Source organism: Mandrillus leucophaeus, unplaced genomic scaffold, assembly GCF_000951045.1.
Source record: "Mandrillus leucophaeus isolate KB7577 unplaced genomic scaffold, Mleu.le_1.0 Scaffold226, whole genome shotgun sequence".
NCBI classification, from domain to species: domain Eukaryota; kingdom Metazoa; phylum Chordata; class Mammalia; order Primates; family Cercopithecidae; genus Mandrillus; species Mandrillus leucophaeus.
In genome coordinates this window covers 673,721-696,942 of record NW_012102321.1, presented here as the reverse complement: position 1 = coordinate 696,942, position 23,222 = coordinate 673,721, and the positions used below count along the sequence as shown (strand labels likewise).

The 23,222-nt window shown below is 36.6% G+C and overlaps 1 protein-coding gene across 2 annotated transcripts in view; it reads right to left on the bottom strand.

Annotated features, from left to right (window-relative positions):
- Nucleotides 1-23,222, bottom strand: part of RABGAP1L (RAB GTPase activating protein 1-like) — an 828,259-nt gene that overhangs the window by 677,670 nt on the left and 127,367 nt on the right. For both annotated transcript variants that reach the window (XM_011981419.1, XM_011981418.1), the window contains exons 9-10: nt 21,458-21,560; nt 17,587-17,753 (exon numbers count right to left, since the gene is read on the bottom strand). In XM_011981419.1, the coding sequence (XP_011836809.1) occupies nt 17,587-17,753; nt 21,458-21,560 (270 nt within the window). The remainder of the gene's footprint in view (nt 1-17,586; nt 17,754-21,457; nt 21,561-23,222) is intronic.

Sequence of the window (23,222 nt, the reverse complement as noted above, 5' to 3'; positions counted from 1 at the left end):
CAATTTCTTTTCATCAGAAAAACCTGAGACACCACAGGTTCTAGGACAGACAGATAAGCAAGTGATGCTAGACTCTTAACTGGCTACGTTACACAAAACTAAAGTATATAGCTCAAAGAATTTTTACAACTGTATACAGTTGGGCAACCACACCCATACCAATATGCTTTCCTGTATTATACCCATCCCTGATAGGTAGCCACAGATATAGTTGTTGTATTTTTTGTTAAAGATATATTTGTTATATGTATAAAAATATATATGTGGGTTACATATAAAAGTATGGATTTAATTTGCTAATCAAATTATAAATTATATATATTAGCAAATAAAATCCAGTTTTATACTTATACATAAAACAATTTCAAATAAATATTTATTCAAATATATTTCAAATCAAATACATACAAACCAAATTACAAATTTTATACATACATACATACAAAATATATCACAACCAATAGGATTTAGTTGGGGAATGCCAAGCTGGTTCAACACTGGAAAAATCAATCAGCATAATCTACTATATTAATAGACTAAAGAAGAAAGACCATATGTTCATATCAATTAATGTCATATCAAAATAAAGGGCATTTGAGAAAATTCAGCATTCATTCATGTCAAAACTGTTCAGTAAACAAGTAATACAAGGATGCTTCCTCAACCTGATAAAGAGTATCTAAGAAAAATCTACAAGTAACACTACGTTCAAAGGTGAAAGGCTGAATAATTTCCCCCTGAGATGGAGGAAAAAGGAAGAATGTCCACTGTCACCACTCTCATTCAACAGCCCATGGAAGTCCTGCCCAGTCATTACAGCAAGAAAAAGTATACAGATTGGAAATAAAACTGTTCTTATTTACAAACAATGTAACTGTCTTTCTCAGAAGTTGACAAACGTTTTGTATAAACAATTCAACTCTGCTGTTGTAGTACAAAATTCTACAATAGTGGTAAAATATTTCATCTGCACTTAAGTTTCCTATACAAGCAGAATCTGAACTACTTTGATCTCATATAGAATCTAAATACTGCAACTAAAAACTGAGTTTCAAATAAAGTATATTTTTATTTAAAAACACTATTTGTTCCCAATATTCACATATTTTAGATAACTAAAAAATCAATCTGTATTTGTAAAGAAAATTGTCTGATTCATATTAGCATTCATTACAGCTTAGCAATATGTAAACAGGAGCTCAATAAATGTGGGTTGGCTAAGTTACATTACAAAGATTCATCACATTTATGCAAATAAACTCTAAAACCTTTTTCAATATGGCATGCAATCATCAACTATTAAATACAAAGTACAATATGCTGATATCTCTAAAAATTCTCTAAAGTTACAAGTCTCAACAGTGGCTATAAATGAGGAAACCAGATCTGAGGCTTTTTATATTTCAAACACTAATGCTTAATCCTTAGGGCAGGATTTAGGAATCTGGATTTTTTTTTTAAGGGTCACAAGTTATTCTGATGCAAAGCTGAATTGAGAACTATTGCCTACAAGACTTGTTATTTTCAAAAAAAATGTCTATATAAAACACATAACAGAATCAAATATTCTCAGTAAGCTACAGATACATAAAATCACATGAAAAAAATACATTTCCAAGCAGCTTCTATTTACCTCTGCTGAGGTGACAGTAAAGACGCCAAAGGTAATCAAAAGCACTAAGTTAAAAAAAAAAAAAAAAAGTCCCCAACAGATTATTTTCTCACAACTTTAGAAGTACTCAACAACCTTGTTAATTTTCACCTTTCTGCAATTAGAATAGTTATTAATCAGTTACTTTTGGTTATTTACTGACTGATCATACTTTGATTTAAATAAGTTGAAACCAACATGCATCTTCAAATGGGAATTTTCCTTTTATGCTTTTTAACTCTAATAGTTGATTAAAAGTTTTGTCTCCAACTAAAAGGAATGTGAAGGCACTCAAAAGTAAAGAAGAGATTTGGAGGAGAGGGCAAGAAAACATTTGATATTTTAATATCAAACCCACACTTAGCACAGATCAAAAAAGTAGCTTACTTCCTTTATTGAAAGTCAAGTCATAGAAACTTCTGAGAACAGCTAAACTCCTGTCCTGACCTGGAGCCTATCCTTTTCTTATAGGCAAGCCTCTTCCCTCCAAACTATCTCTTGTCTGAAAACAAAAAACAGTAAGTTGGCATGTGGAAAACAGATTTGTCAAGAGAAAAGTTTGTTCCCCCTTAACTCTTCACCTGAAGTACCATTTCATGTCTTTTTACCATTATAGCTCCTCTCAATTCATTCTAACTTTCCTTCCTCTCATTTCTTGAGACCTCTCTCTTTTCTGAATCTAAATTGTGTCCCAAACCAGACACAAAAAGCAAGTAAAGTATTTAGAAAAATGCTCAGCACACAGAAAGTGCTACGCAAGTGTTATTTCTTGTTATCGTTTTGTGCTGTTGATGTAACACTATGAGGCATGAGAGAGTCTAACCTATAGTACAATACACAAGTAACATTCAGGAATAATGAACCAGCAAAAGTGGTTTTGTGTCCTAGTCTAGCACTACTCCGGAAATCCTGCAAAAATAATTACTATGGTAATAACAATAAGGATAGCAAGAATGCAATCCTAACAACAATCCAAGCTTGTCCATATCTTAGAACTTTTTCATTAGTTGTTCCTTTGAAAGCTCTTTCCCTGGATCTTTATATTGACAGTGGCAGGAGGCAGACAAATCCTAAGCAGAGAGGGGCAGGTCCCCAGTGAAACCCCACCTTCAAGCCAAAAGACAGTTTAAAGCCTGAAAGCCAAGCTACAAGTCAAATCCGCAAACTGGACTGAGAATGGCTTCCCATTTGGCACACTTTCCTCTGATTGATCCCCAGCCTTCACCTATTTTATATATACCTATCCTTCCCTAATTGACTTTTTACACTGTTGTGCCCAACTTTGAGTAGTGCTTTTGTTTTAATCTTTTTGCATACTCACAAATCAATCAGCATACACACCCCAATCTGAGCCCATAAAAGCTCCAGACCCAGCCACAATAGGACAGAAGCCACATGACTTTGGGTAGGGGACCACCTTTGCGTCCCCTCTCTGCTGAGATCTGCTTCGTTGCTCAATTAAATTCTCCACCTTCCTCACTCTTCTATTCTCAGCATGATCCTATTCTTCTTGGACGTGGGACAAGAATTCAGGACCCACTGAAAGTGGGTACACAGAAGGCTGTAACATTGTGGCCCTCTGCTCTCTGCTGGCAGAGGGCAGCTGCCCCACACAACGGAAAGCAGCAGTGGGACTGAGCCAGGCCTGCAGCCACAGGCCAAAGTGGGGCAAGGGTCTGAAAGAGCTGTTAACACATCACCATCCGTTCCAGATGATGGCATGTTAACAGCTCTTTCAGCCCCTTGAGCTGAAACATGTTAATTATAACATGTTAATTATAACATGCTGTAACACCCCCTCAGGGCTTCGGAGTCATGGCACCCCTGCCTGGGTGCCACCACATTCCCCCATCTGGACATCAGAGACCATCACAGGAGGGGTTTGAGACACGCCTAGTCCAGCAACAAGCACCGCACAAAGCCTGCTTCTGTGTCGGCACTTGGAACAACTGGTCAGACCACACACTTGCTTGCTCACACCCCACCTCCAACCAGGGGCTGAACACACAGTCGCAATGGCCACGGGATCCGTGACAAACTGCAGGCCAGGCATGAACTGGCAGGCCAAGTGGATGGGGCATCTCCTGTGGTGAAACCAGGCCCAGCAAGGCCCAGACAGGGGCGTTATCAGCCAGAGGTCTCCGACTGGCAAAGTGACCAAGAAAAATCCTGCGACACTATGGTGAGTTCCTTCTTGTCATTCAGTTCTCAGACATTCATTCATTCATTCATTCATTCATTGGAGATGGAGTCTCGCTCTGTCGCCCAGGCTGGAGTGCAGTGGTGCCATCTTGGCTCACTGCAACCTCTTCCTCCCAGGTTCAAGCAATTCTCTGCCTCAACCTCCCGAGTAGCTGGGATTACAGGCGCCCAGCACCATGCCCAGCTAATTTTTGTATTTTTACTAGGGATAGGGTTTCACCCACCTTGGCCTCCCAAAGTGCTAGGAATACAGGCATAAGCCACCAGGCCTGGCTTTAAGTGTTTTAAAGCTTGAACATTTCACAGCCTTCCCAAAATCAAACTTCAGTTGCAAAACCGTGTTCCTTGGCACTTTGTTTTTTTTTTTTTTTTTTTTTTTTTTGAGGCAGAGTTTCGCTCTTATTGCCCAGGCTGGAGTGCAATGGTGCAATCTCGGCTCACCGCAACCTCTGCCCACCAAGTTCAAGGGATTCTCCTGCCTCAGCCTCCCAAGTAGCTGGGATTACAGGCATGCGCCACTACAACCTGCTAATTTTGTATTTTTAGTAGAGACGGGGTTTCTCCAGGTTGGCCAGGCTGGTCTCGAACTCCTGACCTCAGGCAATCCACCGGCCTTGGCCTCCCAAAGTGCTGGGATTACAGGCATGAGCCACTATTCCCAGCCACCCCTTGGCTTTTCAAATATTTCAGGGGGCCCTGAAGTGTCCAGCAAACAAGAGGTAAACAGGATTATTTGACATGTTTAGGTACATGAGATTGCCAAAATGATGTTCAATCTTCTTTAGGTTATATTTTTGTGAATAATGCTAATATAAGTTCAAAAATCACATGGGATTTCTAAAATTCTAATGTCTAAGTATATGCTGTCAACCATAATTAATGTTAAGTTATCATAAACCACAGAAATAACCACACTTCTTTGTTAATTGTGTTTGTAACTGTAACTACCCTTGATATTTTGCTATTCACAGACAATTGTTGTCTTATTTTAATCCTTTTCAAAAGACGGTTTATAATAAGCCATAGAACTTTAACAGTTGCTCTCAAACACAGACTTCTGATAACTTTGGAGACTGTAACATTTTAATAAAGGAAAATGTACAGGACTCACGAACAGCTGAAATATTCATGAATATCAAGCAAAACAAGAGTTAACTAAATGCACTGAACTCATAAAGGTGAAGAAATCTTTTTGACTTTTGCTTGGAATACTGCTGATCCATGCTTTGTTTTTCAGAGTCAAGGAAACTTATTTTGAACTATTTATGGCCTTCAATAATTGAGTGAGGTATATTCCTATGATCAAGATTTGGAGCATGTTTGTTTCTTTCTGCTTGGTTCCGCCAGAATTTGGAAACCATCTGTGAGTCTTCTTACGGCAATATAGTTGTTTCCATCAGTGCGGTAAGAATTCATTTTTCTTTTGCAACAGAACACAATTGGAGAAAGTGGTTACTTTACTGAGGCTGAGTCAATCTCAACTTGCAGAGCCCATAAAAGCCCAGTGGGAAACTGGCCTCCTACCCTTGTCTACACAGTCCCTGTACAGAGTTCATGACCTGTGGTCAGTAAAGAATGTCACTTTCTAATAGGTCCAGAAGCTCCAAGTTTGTCTTGGGACCCTAAGAGGAGAGAATCACCCAACTCACAGGTGTTTGAGGATACAAGCCCATGATTGGGCTCAGCTTTAAAAGGTCTTATCTGAAATTCCTTATGGAACAAACTTCCATCAAAGTCAATCCAAAAGGCCTATATAGAAATAATTATTCTTGATATACTTTATGCAAATAATCAGGCCAAGTATAAAAGTAAAGTCTATTTTGCAAACCACTCAGTCCTACGATGATTGGTTTTTTAACAACATGAGGACTAGACAGAGAGAAATCATGTTTCAAAACTTATATTTGCCATTAAATTCTAAACTCACTAGTTGTTTTTAAGTTTTTGCCCACATTTTAGACTAACCCTGCTTGTTCCCATGAACCAACCAGCAATTTCCGGCTGCAGCTCAGAAACAACAAAAGGTATGGGTAATGTAAAAGTCTGGATCAGGTCGGGCGTGGTGGCTCCCGCCTGTAATCCCAGCACTTTGGGAGGCTGAGGCGGGAGGATCACGAGGTCAGGAAATCAAGACCACCCTGGCTAACACGGTGAAACCGCGTCTCTACTAAAAATACAAAAAATTAGCCAGGCGTGGTGGCGGGCGCCTGTAGTCCCAGCTACTCAGGAGGCTGAGGGCGGGAACCCAGGAGGCAGAGCTTGCAGTGAGCCAAGATCGCGCCACTGCACTCCAGCCTGGGCCACAGAGCCAGACTCTGTCTCAAAAAAAAAAAAAGTCTGGATCAATATTCTAGTTCAACAAAGTAATAAAAACCATTTTTAAAATCCAGCTAGGCACAGTGGCTTATGCCTATAATCCTACCACTTTGGGAGGCCAAGGTGAGAAGATCTCTTGAGACTAGGAATTCAAGACAAGCCTAAGCAAAATACCAAGACCCTGTCCCTACAAAAATAATTTTTAAAAAAGTAGGTGGCTGTGGTAGCTCATGCCTGTTGTCCTAGCTATTTGGGAGGCTAAGGTGGGATCATCACTTGGGCCCTGGAGTTTGAAGTTACAGTGAATTATTATTGTGCCACTGCATTCCAGGCTGGGGGACAGAGTGAGACCCTGCACCCTCTTAAAAAAATCATAAAGCTGAAGAACACAATCACTGAATTAAAAAAATTTTTAACAGCATGCTTCAACAGCAGACTTGGCCAAGCAGAAGAATAAAAAAATCAGTGAACTCAAAGATGAGTCATTTAAAAGTAGCCAGTTAGAGAAGCAAAAACAAACAAACAAAAAAAGAGTGAAGGAAGTCTATAGGATATCTGGAACACCATTAAGCAAAACAACATAAGCATTCCAGAAATATCCAAAGGAAAAGAAACAGATAAAGAGACTGAAAAATCTATATAAAGAAATAATGGCTGACAAGATCCCAAATTTAGGAATGGAAGAGGATAGCCAAATTTATGAGACCCAAAGATTTCCAAACAGGTTGAAAAGTCTACACCAGGACATAGTATAATTAAATTGTCAAAAGTCAAAGACAGAGAATTATGAAAATGGCAGGAGAAAAGCACCTTGTCACATACAAAAGAGCCCTTGTAAGACTATAAGTGGATTCCTCAGCAGATACCTTGCAGGGCAGGAAAGACTGGAATAATACAGTCAATATATTGGGGGAAAAAAAAAAAAAAAAACCCTCAACCAAGAATACTACACCTGGCAAAGCTGTACAGCAGAAATGAAAGAGAGAGACTTTCCCCAACAAACAAAAACTAAAGGAGTTCATCATCACTAAGATCTGCCTTATAAGAAATGCCAAAGATCTTCCAGCTGAAATGAAAGGATACTAATTAACAATGTAAAAACATATGAATGTATAAAACTCACTGGTAAAAACAAATAGATAGTCAAAATCAGAATTCACTAATATTCTTGTAGTGGTATGTATATCACTATCAACTTTAGTAAAAAAGGTAAAAACAAACATATTAAAAATGATTATAGCTAAAATAATTTTAATAGGCACACAATATCAAAAGCTGTAACATCAATAACCTAAAACATGAGAGATGGGGGACAAAAAAGTGTAGAATTTTTGTATGCAACCACAGTTGAGTTGTTACTGGCTTAAAATAAGATGTAATAATTATATTTTATGTAAGCCTCATGGTAATTACAAAGCAAAATCCTGTAGTAGATACACAAAAGATTAATAGAAAGAAATAAAAGCCTACCATCACAAAAAGTCACCAAATTATAAAGAAAGACAGCAAAAGAGAAAGAAAGGAACAAAGGAACTACAAACCATTTAAAAAATCAACAAAATGACAATAAGTCCTTACCTACCAATAATTAAAGGTAAAAGGATTATTCGATCAAAAGATATAGAGTAGGCTGGGTGCTATGGCTCACACCCGTAATCCCAGCACTTTGAGAGGCTGAGGCAGGCAGATTACTTGAGGTCAGGAGTTCAAGACCAGTCTGGCCAATACAGTGAAACCCTGTCTATAATGAAAATGCAAAAATTAGCTAGGTGTGGTGGTGTGCACCTGTAATCCCAGCTACTCATGGGGCTAAGGTAGGAGAATCACTTGAACCAAGGAGATGGAGACTGCAATGAGCCAAGGTCACGTCACCAGTGCACTCCAACCTGGGCAACAGAGTAAGACTCCTTCTCAAAACAAAAACAGAAAGATATAGAGTGACTGAATGGATACAAAATTAAGATCCACGAATATGCTACCCACAAGAGACTCACTTTAGCTTTGAGAACACACAGGCTGAAAATGAAGAGATGGAAAAACATATTCCATGCAAATGGTAACCAGTAGAGAACAGGGTGGCTGTATTTATATCAGACAAAGTAGACTTTAAGTCCAAAATTGTCAGAAAAGACAAAGAAGATCATTATATAATGAAAGAGGGGTCAATTCATCAAGAAGATTTAACTATTGTAAATAGTAATATATCTAACATCAAGGCACCTCATTATAAAGCAAGCATTAAGAGAACTGTAAGGAGAAATAAATGACAATATAATAATAGAGGGGCTTTATTATGCCACTCTTGACAGTAGATAGATCATGCAGGCAGAAAATCATAAGGAATCAACAGATTTGAACAACACTATAGAAAAGACGGACCTAACAGACATATAAAGAACATCCTATCCAACAGCAGCAAAATACACATTCTTGTCACACACACACGTATTTAGAATAAATATGTCAAGACACACAAAAAAAGTCTTAAATTCAAGAAAATTAAAATCATATCATGTATCTTTTCTGATCACAAACGTATAAAACCAGAAATGAAAACAGAGGGAAAAATGGAAAATTCAGATATGCAGAAACTAAAGAACACACTCCTAAGCAATCAATGGGTCAAAAGAAAATTTAAAATATATCTAAGAAAAAACAAAATGGAAATACAACATATCAAAACTTATGGGATAAAGCAAAAGAAGTTCTAAGTGGGAAAGTTTATATTGATAAATGTCTACATTACGGGGGGAAAAAAAAAGACCTCAAACAACTTAACTTTACATCTCAGCAAACTAGGGAAAAAAACTGGACCCAAATTAGCATATGGAAAAAATAGTAAAGACTAGAGTAGAAATAAATGAAATAGAGAATAGTAAAACAACAGAAAAATGGACAAAACTAAAAGCTGGTTTTTTGGAAAGATAAACAAAACTTGACAAAACTTTAGCTAGAACAACCCAGAAAAAAAGAGAGAGGACTCAAATAAATAAAATTACAAACGAAAGAAGAAGCAGTATAACTGATACCACAGAAATACAACAGATCATAAGAGACTATTATGAACAACTATACGCCAACAAAATGGATAACCTAGAATAATAAATAAATTCCTGGAAACATACGACCTACCAAGATGAAATAATGAAGAAACAGAAAATCTGAACAGACCAATAAAGAATAAGAAGACTGAATCAGCAATAAAAAGTCTCCCAGCAAAGCAAAGTCCAGGACCTGATGGTTTTACTACTGAATTTCACCAAACATTTAATGCTAATCCTTCACAAACTCCTTCAAAAAAAACTGAGGAGGAGGAAATACTTGCAAACTCATTTCATAGGGCCAGCATTACCCTGATACCAAAGCCAGACAAAGACATCACAAGAAAACTACAAGCCAATAATCCAAATGAACACAGGTGCAAAAGTTCTCAGCAAAACACCAGCAAGCTGAAATCAACAGCACAGTAAAAAGATCATACAACATGATCAAATGGTATTCATCCCTGGGATGCAAGATGATTCAGCATACACAAATCAATAAATGTGATAAGCCACATTAATAAACCATAAAAATCATATGACCTTCTCAATAGAGTCAGAAAAAAGACAAAATTCAACATCCTTTCATGATAAAAATGCCCAATAAATTGGGTATAGAAGGAATGTACCCCCAAAAATAAGAAAGGCCATATATGACAAACCCACAGAGTGCCCACTCTCACCACTTCTATTCAACATAGTACTGAAAGTCCTAGCAGGAGCAACTGGGAAAGATAAGGCATCCAAATTGGAAATGAAAAAGTTAAATTGTTTGTTGATGACATGATCCTGTTACATAGAAAATTCTGATGACTCCACCAAAAAAAAACTGTTAGAACAAACTGTTAGTTACAGGGTACAAACAAAACATTCAAAATTTGCTTGTATTTCTATATGAAATCAACAAATTATCTGAAAAATAAATGTAAAAAAAATCCCATTTACAGTGGCATACCAACAAAAAATCCCTTAGACATAAATTTAACCAAGGCAGTGAAAGATCCATACACTGAAAACTATAAGACGTCGGCCGGGCACGGTATCTCATGCCTATAATCCTAGCACTTTGGAAGGCCAAGGCAGGCAGATCACCTGAGGTCAGGAGTTCAAGACAAGTCTGGCCAACATAAAAAACCTGTCTCTACTGAAAGTACAAAATTAGCCAGGCGTGGTGGCAGGCACCTGTAATCCCAGCTACTCAGGAGGCTAAAGCAGGAGAATAGCTTGAACCTGGGAGGTGAAGGTTGCAGTGAGCCGAGATCACAGCACTCTACTCCAGCCTGGGCGAAAAGAGCAAGACTCCGTCACAAAACAAAACAAAACAACAAAAAACAAAACTGTAAGACACTGATGAAAGAAACTGAAAATGACACAAATAGATGGAAAGATATCTCACGTTCATGGATTGAAAAAATATTGTTGAAATGTCCATCCTATCCAAAGAAATCTATAGATTCAATGTGATCCCTATCAAAATCCCAATGGCATTTTTCACAATCCTAAAATTCATATAGAACCCAAATATCCATAGCAATCTTGGAAAATAAAACAAAATACAGCTGGAGGCATCACACTTCCTTATTTCTATATATTACAAAGCTATAATAATCAAAATAATAGTGTATTGGCATAAAAACACACAGACCAATGAGACAAAACTGAGAGCCCAGAAGTAAGCCCACACATACGTAGTTCTGTAATAAATGATTCTGGGAAAACTAGATATTCATCTGCAAAAGAATTAAAATTGGACTCCAATCTTTTATCTTTCACAAATATTAACTCAAAATAGACAAAAAGACTTAAATTTAAGACCTGATACCATAAAACTCCTAGGAGAAAATACAGGGGAAAAATTCCTTTACACTGGTCTTGGTAATTATTTTTTGAATATGACCCCAAAAGCATAGGCCAAAAAAAGCATAAACAAGCACAACTACAGGAAACTAAAAGGCTTCTGCATAGCAAAGGAAATATTCAACAAGATGAAAAGGCAACCTATGGAAGGGGGAAAATATGTGTAAACATATATCTGATAAGGGGCGTGTGTGTGTGTGTGTGTCTGTGTGTGTATCATACAGTTCAATGGCAAAAAAAAAAGAAACAAACCAAATACTCTAACTAGAAAATGGACAAAAAACTGGAATAGAGAGTTTTCCAAGGAAGACATACAAATGGCCAACAGATACATGATATGGTGCTCAATATCACTAATCTTCAAAGAAATAAATGCAAGTCAAAACCACAATGAGATATTACCTCACACCCATTAGAATGGTTATTATTAAAAAGACAAGAAATATGGCCAGGCACAGTGGCTCATGCCTATAATCTCAACACTTTGGGAGGCCAAGGTAGGAGGATCAGCTGAGCCCAGAAGTTTGAAACCAGCCTGGGCAACATAATGAGACCCTATCACAGGAAAAAAAAAAAAAAAAAAGACAAGAAATAACAAATGTTGGTGAGAACAGAACCCTTGCACACTGATGGTACGAATGTAAACTGGTACAGCCAGTATGAAAAACAGTACAAAGATTCCTCAAAAAATATAAAATAGAGCTACCACATAATCTAGCTATCACACTGCTGGGTATATATCTGAAGGAAACAAAGTCAGTATCTTGAGATATCTGCACTCCATATTCATTGCAACATTATTCACTAGACATGGAAATGTGTCTGTCAATGAATGAATGAATATATATACACATACATGAAGATAATGGAATATGACTCAGCCATAAAGAAGAAGAAAATTCTATCATTTGCAGTAACATGGGTAAAGGTGGAAAGCATTATGCTAAGTAAAAAAAAAGCTAGACTAGGAAGACAAATACTATATGATCTCATTTTTAACTAGTCTAAAAAAGTTAAACTCATAGAAAGAGAGTAGAATGGTGATTGCCAGGAGACGGGATTTGGGGGAAAAAGTGAGATGCTGATCAAAGGGTAAAAACTTTCAGTTATAAGATGAATACAGTCCATGGTGACTATAGTTAACAATATTGTATTGTGTACTTGAAATCTGCTAACAGTAGTAGATCTTAAGTGTTCTCCACACACACACAAAAAGGTAACTTACGTGAGGTGACAGATGTGTTAACTAACTTGATTTTGGTAATCATTTCACTATATATATGTATCAAATCATTGCATTGTACACCTTAAGTCTATTCCATTTTGTCAATTATACCCTGAGATGAAAAATTCATGAACTAGGTAGAGATAAATTAAAGTATGTGTAAAACCTTTATACTAAAAGTGACGTAACTGCTGAGATAAAGAAGAGCTAAATAAAAGAAGTGATATTCCATGAGATAGGCCATGTTTATTGAAGACTCACTCTTTTTAAGACAGCAACTCTTAGAGGACAGGTGCAGTTGCTCACTCCTGTAATCCCAACACTTTGGGAGACTGAAGAGAGAGGAACACTTGAAGTCAGAAATTCGAGACCAGCTTGGCCAACATGGCAAAACCCCGTCTCTACTAGAAACACAAAAATTAGCCAGGCATGGTGGTGAGTATCTGTAAGCCCAGCTACTTGGGAGGCTGAGGCAGAAGAATCACTGGAACCTGGGAGGCAGAGGTTGCAGTTAGCTGGGATGGTGCCCTGCACTCCAGCCTGGGCGACAGGTTGAGACTTCATGTCAAAAAAAAAAAAGCAACTCTTCCCAAAATCATATACATATTCCAAGCATTCTCAGTCAAAATCTGGGAATGCATTTTTCTTTATTATTATTTTTTAGAGATGGGGTGTCACTCTGTGGCCCAGGCTGGAGTGCAAGTGGCATGATCACGGCTGACTGAAGCCTCAGACTCCTGGGCTCAAGCAATCCTCCCACCTCAGCCTCCTGAGTAGCTGGGATACAGGTGTGCACCACCACACTTGGATAATTTTATTTTACTTTTTTTTACAAAGTGAGTCTTGCTATGTTGCCGAAGCTGGTCTCAAACTCCTGGCCTCAAATGATCCTCCTGCCTCAACTTCCCAAAGTGCTAGGGTTACCAGTGTGAGCCACTGCATCCAGCCTGGGCATGCATTTTTCTACAAACTGACAAACTCATCCTAAAATTCAGATGGAAATGCAAAGAACCTGCAACAAATAAAACAACTTTAAGAATGAGAAAGGTTGGGAAGCTTACAACACAGACTTTATTACATAATATAAAGTTGTAATGATCAAGACTGTGTAGTACTCACATAGAAATCAATGGAAGAGAAATAATGTCCCAGAAACAGACTTATACATCTACAGTCAATTAATTTTAGACAAACTAATTCTATAGATAAAAGAGTCTTTCCAACAAATGATGCTGGAACAACTGTATACCCATATGAGAGCGATGTGGATGACCTCAAGCCTTCATGCCATACATAAAAATTAACAGAAAATGGATAAAAGGCCTGAAACTATAAAGTCTCTACAGGAAAACATAAAGAACATCTTCACAACCTTGGGGTAGGTAAAAGTTCCTTACATAGGACACAAAAAAAGCAAAAATAATAAAATATTATATGACTTCATCAAAATGTAAAATTTCAGTTCTTCAAAAGACTTTCAGTTTAAAATAAAAAGGCAAGCCACTGTCAGGAAGAAACTATTTGAAATATGTGTATCTGACAAAAGAAAATATATTCAGAAAACATAAAGAACTCCTGCAACTCAGTAAGACAAACAAAAAGTGGACAAAAATTTTAGATAGACATTTTATAAAGAAGATATATGAATGATTAATAAGCACAAGAAAAAAATGCTCAAAATCATTACTCAATGTGAAATACAAATTGACATTGCAATGAGATACATCTACACACCCCTAAGAATAGCTACAACTTAAAAGACTGACAATACTAAATACAATTTAAAAGGCTGGCAAAGATGAGGAGAAATTGGGACACACATATACTGCTGGAGGGAAAATAAAGTGGTCAAGCACTGTGGAAAACAGTTTGGCAGTTTCTACTTACCATACCACACAGCAATTCCATTTCCTGTTATCAGCCCAAAAGAAATGAAAATCTATGTACACAGAAAGACATAGGAGCCTTAACCACACTAACCAAAAACAGAAACAACTCAAATTTCCAACAGATCTAATAAATTATGGTACATCCATACAAAGGAATAACATTCAGCAATAAAAAGATTAACAAATGACATACAACATGGATGGATCTCAAAAGCATTGTTACACAAAGAAAGCTTTTACATAAAAGAAGCGTATGATTCCAGTTACTGTATATCTGATCTACAATGACAGAAAGCACATCAGTGGTTGCCTGAGGCTGAGGGTGGGAAAGATTAGCTGCAAGGACACAATGGAACTTTTAAGAGTGAGGGATCTTAATTTTGGTGGTGGTTATTTATGTGTATAAATTTGTCAAAGCTCATCAAGATGTACTATTAAATGGGTGCATTTTACTGTATGCTAACTACCTCAATAAAGTTATTTCCAAAAGAACTCTGAACGTAGACTCCAAAGTTTCACATGCTCAGGGGCCTACTTGCCTTTCATCATCAACTATTGTGCTTCCCAGTCTTTCCGGTTGTCTGGGCATTTATGCTTGGTGTTTCCCACTTACACCTAATTAATGTCTACTCCCGTTAGACCTCGGGTCAAGGTGAGAGGTGAGGCCGGCTGGGCTTCTGGGTCCAGTGGGAAGTTGGAGAACTTTTCTGTCTAGCTAAAGGAGTGTAAATGCACCAATCAGCAATCTGCGTCTGGCTAAAGGTTTGTGAACGCACCAATCAGCACTCTGTAAAAACGCATCAATCAGCGCTCTGTCTAGCTAAAGGTTTGTAAACACACCAATCAGCACTCTGTAAAAGCATACCAATCAGTGCTCTGTGTCTAGCTAACGGCTTGTAAATGTACCAATCAGCACTCTGTAAAAACAGACCAATCAGCACTCCATAAAATGGACCAATCAGCAGGATGTGGGCGGGGACAAATAAGAGAATAAAAGCTGGTCACTCCAGCCAGGAGCGGCAACCCGTTCAAGTACCCGTCCACGCAGTAGGAGCTTTGTTCTTTTGCTCTTTGCAATAAGTCTTGCTGCTGCTCACTCTTTGGGTTCACACTACCTTTATGAGCTGTAACATTCACTGTGAAGGCCTGCAGCTTCACTCCTGAAGCCAGCCAGACCACAAACCCACAAGGCGGTACAAACAACTCCAGATGCGCCACCTTTCAGAGCTGTAACACTCACTGCAAAGCTCTGCGGCTTCACTCCTGAAGTAAGCGATACCACGAACCCACCGGAAGAAACAAACTCCGGACACATCTGAATATCTGAAGGAACAAACGCCGGACACACCATCTTTAAGAACTGTAACACTCACCACAAGGGTCCGCAGCTTCATTCTTGAAGTCAGCGAGACCAAGAACTCAACAGAAGGAACAAATTCCGGGCACAAAAGGACTTTCTCTAGTTTACTTTCCCAGCTTCTAGTTTCTGTCCTCTTGTTAAGTGCTCTCCTTGCTCCCAGTAAATGGACAATGAATGAAATGAAATGCCATTTGGCCCTGAGAGGACACTAAACAGGAACAAAGCAGACTTTCATACATCCCCACTGCCCACACATAAAGTTCTGCTATATTTAAGAGAAGAAAGCTGCCAAGAAAAAACAGTTTGGGAACAGGGCATCTCATCTACTTTGGTGTTGCCCCGAGGAGTCTGGTCTAATCCTGTCTGGGTACAGGACAAGTTCTGGTTTCATTCAGTAAGTCCAACACTCTCAGAATGAAAGAAAAAGTTCTAGGTGTCTAAATCACTTAGAACTGAAATCAATGCATTCTCTCTATTTCTTTAAAGTAGTAATGGCCTAGACCCAGATTTTCAAAGGTTACTTTGAATTGCATTAGGTAATCACCTAATTCATTCTTTCTACTAATGTTGTATAGTGTAGACCAACATCTCCAGATTACCATCAACCACCCCAAACCAACCCACTCTTTGGAGTTGTAGAAAGATGCTAGTATGGCCTTACAGCAGCATACTCTGGTTTAAGGTAAGGAGTTGTAGTCTCAGGTCTTGTAATAATTACATGAATTTTAACAATTACTTTAACTTCTCTCTCTCCCTCTCTCTCTCTCTGGAGACAGATAGTCAAAAGTACTAGAACTGGGAAAAACCTAACTTTTTCTCAGATCTCTAGGAAGTGTAATTTACATTATAATGTATTATTTATCATCATTAGAAGAATGACAACTTTCTATACAGTTCCAGCTCCTTTATTCACGATTATGCAACTATGAATAATTCTTTGGCTCAAAATGAAGAATTATTGGATAGTCATAACAACTAAGGTATTTTTTTGCAAAAGGAAGGACAGAAGGATGGGGAGGAAGGAAGACAGAGAAAAAAAATCTCATAATAAAATATTAAAAGATGCTTAGGAGACTGAAGTTTGAATATTGCTCATATAACCTTCATTACAATATGCTATAAAAGCAGTTCACACAGTAATAAAAACTGAGTCAAATAACAGCCATAATAATTTTATGAAAGATTTTTTTAAAACCACAAGAATTTCCAAGTACATAGTATACGAAGCCAAAGTGATCCATGGCAAGTTTTTAAAATATGAAAATGGGTAAGAGGCTTCTATATTTGTTCCCTGTGCTGGTGCCTGCTTTTATCACACAGCAGTTCACATATTACAGATGAAGCAGCAAGCATTTTAAAACTTGGGAGAACAGAAGTTACTAACAAAAACAGCATATAAAAGATGTTCATTATTATAACAGAGCATTTTTATCCTGATTTTTTAAAAACTCACAATTAGCATTCAAGCTATTTTTCATTATTATCTGCTTCCTTCGCTATAATACAAAAATTACATATTTTATCTACTAACACTGCCTAATTTGAGATCATAGAAACCATAATTTTGTTCATTTAATATTAAAATAATTTTATAACCTCACTACTGAGTCAAACAAGATGTTCAGATAATATTGTCTATCTAATATTACAGGTAGAAATAACTATAGAAATTAGGTATTTCTTGGAAACATTTTCATTAAAATTTTATAAGCATATGATATTTCTGTGCACTGCCTTTTTGGCATTAAGTAATTGTTTATAAAGGGTAGGTAAGTTGTTTTATATACAGAGTCAATCTTTCTGTTAAGAAGGTTCATACATTACAGGTTTCTAGGGGAAAGTATATAATTATTAAACTAGCTGGGGTTTTTTAGCTAGTATTACCTAGATGTGAATTTTTCAAACACTCTGTTGGTTGAGTTCAAATATCATTTGATTTATTTGAGGAAGTGTATTGTTTTGCAACTTCAGGAATTATCTTGGCATTAAAAAAGTGTGGAAAGAAAAACATATGTTACTATATGAAGAGAAAAAAAAGGTCCTACCTGTTTCAATCTCATGAAGAAAGTCTCTGTGAAAGTCTTTCTGCTGAAATACCAAAATCGCTCATTTGCAGGGTACACACGGACTACTGTCTCCAGGAGAAAGCGAACAGGCTCCACCACCTCTGTGACTACCATATCCACTGCCACAGTCATGTATACTCGCTTATCTGTAGTAGAAAGTTTCTGGGTTTTATGCTAGCTCTAGTATTCCTTGACTATTTTAAACAAAGTTTCCTCACTTATGAAAGAATTAATGTTCTTTACAATTGTAATACCTTCTATGTTTATTTTTAAATGTTCTATTAACATTTTGATTAAATAAGTATGCAAGTATTCCAAGCATGTTTCTTAGGAACTAATAATCCTAAGTGTCTATTAATAAATTACCTGACAATTTTTCTTTTTTCATTCCCCAAATTAGGTCTTTAATATAAAAATAAATAGAATACAATAATAAAGCATATCTTTTACTCTAAAACTATCTGATTTCCCAGAGAACCTCTAGAAAATCACAGAGATTTATCCCTTCATCTTATTAAAAAAGATAATAGAAATTACTAGGTTTGTTTAATGAGTTGCACTGGAAGGACTGTCAAATCAAGAGAGACACTCAGCCTTCTCTATGTTAAACTTGTATACATAAAATGTGATTGAAAGCTGGGCGCAATGGTTTACAACTGTAAAAAACTTTGGGAAGCCAAAGCAGGCAGATTACTTGAGTCCAGGAGTTCGAGACCAGCCTGGGCAACATGGCGAAACCCCATCTCTACTAAAAATACAAAAAATTAGCTGGGCATGTTTGTGCGTGCCTGTAGTCCCAGCTACTCAGGAAGCTGACGTGGGAGAATCACCTAAGCTCAGGAGGTTGAGGCTGTAGTCAGCCGTGATTGCACCACTGCACTCCAGTCTGGGCAACCAGAGTGAGACTCTGTCTCAAAAAACACACGTCACTGATATAAATACTTCCATGCTGTATGCTTCAAGAAAAGTCTCCAGAGATTTTTCAGTACCCTCATTGTTGTAATACATATTAACCCTCAGGAAAATCATTAATCAAAGTTCCAAAGAAATAGTCCTGTGTAGTTTTCATATATATATATACACACACACACACATATATGTATATGTGTGTGTGTATAAATATATATACACATATATCAGAGTCCTGACAAGTGCTTTTAGACAACGACGATATGTGTTATCAGCCAAAATTCTAGTTATGATTTGAAATGTTTACTAGGCCACAGCCTTCCTTTAATTTGAATCTAGAATCATCTAGGCCAGTGTCTGTAGGTTTTCTTCAGTTTCACTATGAGGAGTTGAAACATGAATTTCATTTTATTTTATTTTATTTACTCTGCTTGATATTCATTGAGGTTTTTGTTGTTTGTTTTCAGAGGAGTCTCACTCTGTCACCCAGGCTGGAGTACAATGGAGCGATCTTGGCTCACTGCAACCTCTGCCTCCAGGGCTCACGCAATTCTCCTGCCTCAGCCTCTCAAGTAGCTGGGATTACAGGCGCCTGCCACAACGCCCAGCTAATTTTCAAAATATTTTTGGTACAGACGGAGTTTCACCATGTTGGCCAGGCTGGTCTCAAACTCCTGACCTCAGGTGATCCACCCCCCTCAGCCTCCCAAAGTGCTGAGATTACAAGCGTGAGCCGCCACGACTGGTCTCATTGAGGTTTTTGAATCTATGGCCTGGTCATTCCATACTATTTTGTAATTTCCTCATTCCTTTTTAAATATTTTTTAAAATTTATTTTCGCTACAATTTTTAGTTCTCTGTTAAAGGAAAGTCCAAATAACCAAGGCCACCATTGGAGGAAACCCTCAATAGTGTTTTTAAATATTATATAACATTCAGATTCATCAGCTACTTCTCTATTTATATTAAATTCAATAACAATTTTATTACATTCTTACTAATTACAGTCTTACTAAATACACCTGCCAATTCAAGAGAAACTAAAATTTGTTAGACATTGTACTTGACCTGAAGGAACTTAGAGAAAAGAGTAAGAATAACACAAGACAGAATATAACACTCAACTGAATCTTAGTGCAGTGGAAAGATCCAAGACTTTTCATCTCTCAGGGCCTAAACGTCTTCCATAAATATCAAACTTTATTTGATCACAAATTTTCTGAGTAATGTGTAATTTCAAGGACATCATTTAGAAATTTTAAAAATCAGGGCAACATTTTTGTGTGGCATATGAGATAATTTTAAATTTAAAACGTATACTTTGGACCAGAATATTATTATAATATACTATCATACAGTTTATTTTAATAAATTATGAATAAATTTTCTTTTATTTGTGGACCAAATATATATTTTATTGCAAAATGAAACTAAACTAGGTGTTACATTAAAAACACAAAAACTATTTTTATAACTTGATATGCAAAATTCTTCTATTTTGTTCTTCAAAACTGTCAACTGGCTTATTTTTATCATTTTCGTGGCTTCCTTCTGAACAGGTATAAGAAAGAAGGTTACAGGTATTTGCAAGCCTATCTCCAGAAATAACAAATTGTGGATCTAAAAATTATTTACTGCTAATAAATGAAAAGTTAAATTTTATATAATCTTTTTTTTTTTAGCCCTCATTTTTAGACAGCTTAATATATGATTAAATGCATGTGATTTATATAAATGGTGAATACTCTCTTTAAGGGAATGAAAGAATAATTATCATTTTAACGCCCTTCATAAACATATTATATTTTCATATCAGTATTCACGAATGCTTCCTGTCATTAAGCAAAAGTCTACTGTGGGTATAAACTAAATAATACAAAATTAATGATAAAACAAACTGATCCATTATATTGTAAATATGAATTAATGGTTTAACGACAGTAAAGCAGTTAGGGTAGGAATGTAACTTACCAGGTAAAACTTTAAATTTAGTTTAAAAGTAGATGATGAAGGGGCAAAAAACATAGGCAATTAACAGCTATCTGGATGAAGTAGGAACGAAAAAACACAATGGAAAAATGAAAAATGTGACTAACATTTATACATTCTGTTCAATAGTAGGCATGATAAATAATATGAAAATGTAAAAAACTAAGAAGAAACTATTTGCTACAACTGAAATATTTCATATATATTCTAGCATCCCAAAGGCCAAAAGACTGGAGCCAATAATTAATAAATGGAAAACTATAAGTAAACGATAATGCAAAAATAGTTAAAATAATATTTTTTAAATATTCAAAATTCCAAAATATTTCCTTTTCATCATTTTCTTTAATATTTCTCTATCACTAGTCTCCACAAATGAAACAACTCTATAGTGGTATATGAAAACCAAAGCCCAAATGCTTTCTCTATAATCTAATAAAATTAATTTAGGCCAGGTGCAGTGGCTCACATCTATAATCCCAGTGCTTTGGGAGGCAAGAAGATCAGTTGAGGCCAAAGGTTCAAGACAAGCCTGGGCAACAAAGCATGACAAAAATAAAATTTTAAAATTAGCCATGCATGGCAGCACACATCTGTAGTTCTATTTAATAGCTACTAAGGAGGCTGAGGTGGGAGGATTGCTTGAGCATGAGAGTTTGAGGTTACAGTGAGCTATAATGCCCCTATACTCTACCCGGGGCAACAGAGTGAGATCTTGTCTCTGAAAATAATAACAATAATAATCATTCACATATCTTTTAGGGAGGATTTTTTTAAATAGTGGAGATTTCCCCCATAGAAGCATAAAGAACAAAAATGAACCTCAAATTCTCAATAGAAAGAATATGTTCACTTTAAGTGAGTTCCACATTTTTAAAAAAACATGACAAAACAACATTGATCATAATATAAAATGTAAAGCAAACAAAAGGGATCTTTTAAGAAAAGTCACCTTTTGGGGTTTCCTCATTAAGTGCCAGAAATATTGGTGCATTGGGGTTCCACATGCCAGTGATGACATAAGCTCTCCCATCATAGCTCTTTCCCATGGATTCCTATAAAAATTCAAACAGTAATTACTGATAAAAGATATCAAAAAAATCACTACTTTAAATTATATCTTACTTTAAGCAATACAATGTATTAAAATTTGGATTTACAGTCAAGCAGGAGCTTTATATCCACTGTAAATTCTTTTCATCCTACAAAGGCATTTATTTAAATATTAAATTATTCTACAGCTTTCTTCAAGCATGGTTTCTACTTAAAGACATGTACCCTTGGGTAAAAAGAGGCATACACTTACATGCTGAATCACAAAAACATAATATTGTTACAAAGTTATATTTAACTTGATCTTGATGCCAACTGTCCAAATCTCATATACACATAGGATGTATATGGTTTCTATTAAAACAATAATATAGAATTAGCTGAAGACAGTTAAACTGAACTAGTAGCTAATCACAGTAGGGAAAGTTATTTTTCTTCTAATATTCTAATTTTTAATGAATTCTTAAAATATTAATTTTGTTTATGGCCATTAATACCTTTAAAATTAACACTTTTCTATTTTCTGTATGTCAGGTATTTGTATACTTTCTTACAATCGTAAATTAGTATTAGGAGACTAATTTTGGTTTGTAAGCAACATCCAAGTGTATTAACTCTCTCCCTCTACTGTTACACTTACTCCCTCTTTCTTCCCTTCTCTCCTTCCTCTTCTCCTCCATTCTTTAAGACTTTACTAAGCCAGCTCTTGACTCTCACTAAAAAAGCCAGCAACTCCTATAAGCAAGGCTACTTACAGCTTGTGGATATGTATGTGGAGAGAGGGGTAGATGTTGTTCCATGAAAGAACAACATACAGCATACAAGTATTTCCACATGCAAATGAACAGTATCTACAATACTTCAATTTTTGTAGCAATTTCCTCACATTATGAATAGAGACTGTTAAAAGGGTCAGACTAAAACAAAGAGAAAAACTTTCCTTTTTTCATTATTACCCATTCACAGATGTTTCTCTGAACCCCCTATAAAATTGTGTCAGTCATGTGGGAATTACTATGTATATTTTTCTAGTGTATTAGTAATACTTCACTAATCAGATTGTGTAGCTTGAGTGCAGGGACTATGCATTCCAGAGATGAAATACACTCAAGGTCATTTGTAAACGAAACCCACTCACCAACACACTCATATGTTTACGGTCTCTTTCTCCACCTCTACAGACACACACACACACACACACACACACACACACACACACAGGCATGTACACAGGCCCCTATCCTCCATCTTTACTCCCTAATTAAGGCTCCATTTGTAACAGGACACACACACACACACACACACACACACACACACACACACACACAGAGGCATGTACACACGCCCCTATCCTCCATCTCTACTCCCTATTAAGGCTCCGTTTGGAACAGGACACACACACACACAGGCATGTACACAGGCCCCCATCCTCCATCTCTACTCCCTAATTAAGGCTCCGTTTGGTACAGGAACGGGTTTCTGACCCAAAAAGAATTCAATCCATTTCAAGATCAGAACTTGTGCTGTGCTTGGGTGCTCAAAATCTCTTTCAATCAACAAATACCAAAGAAAGTGGGCAGTCACCAGTGGAAGCTAAAAGGTTTTCATTAGGAGTCAGGCTATGATAGGCCACATATAAGACAAAGTTATAACAATTATGAAGT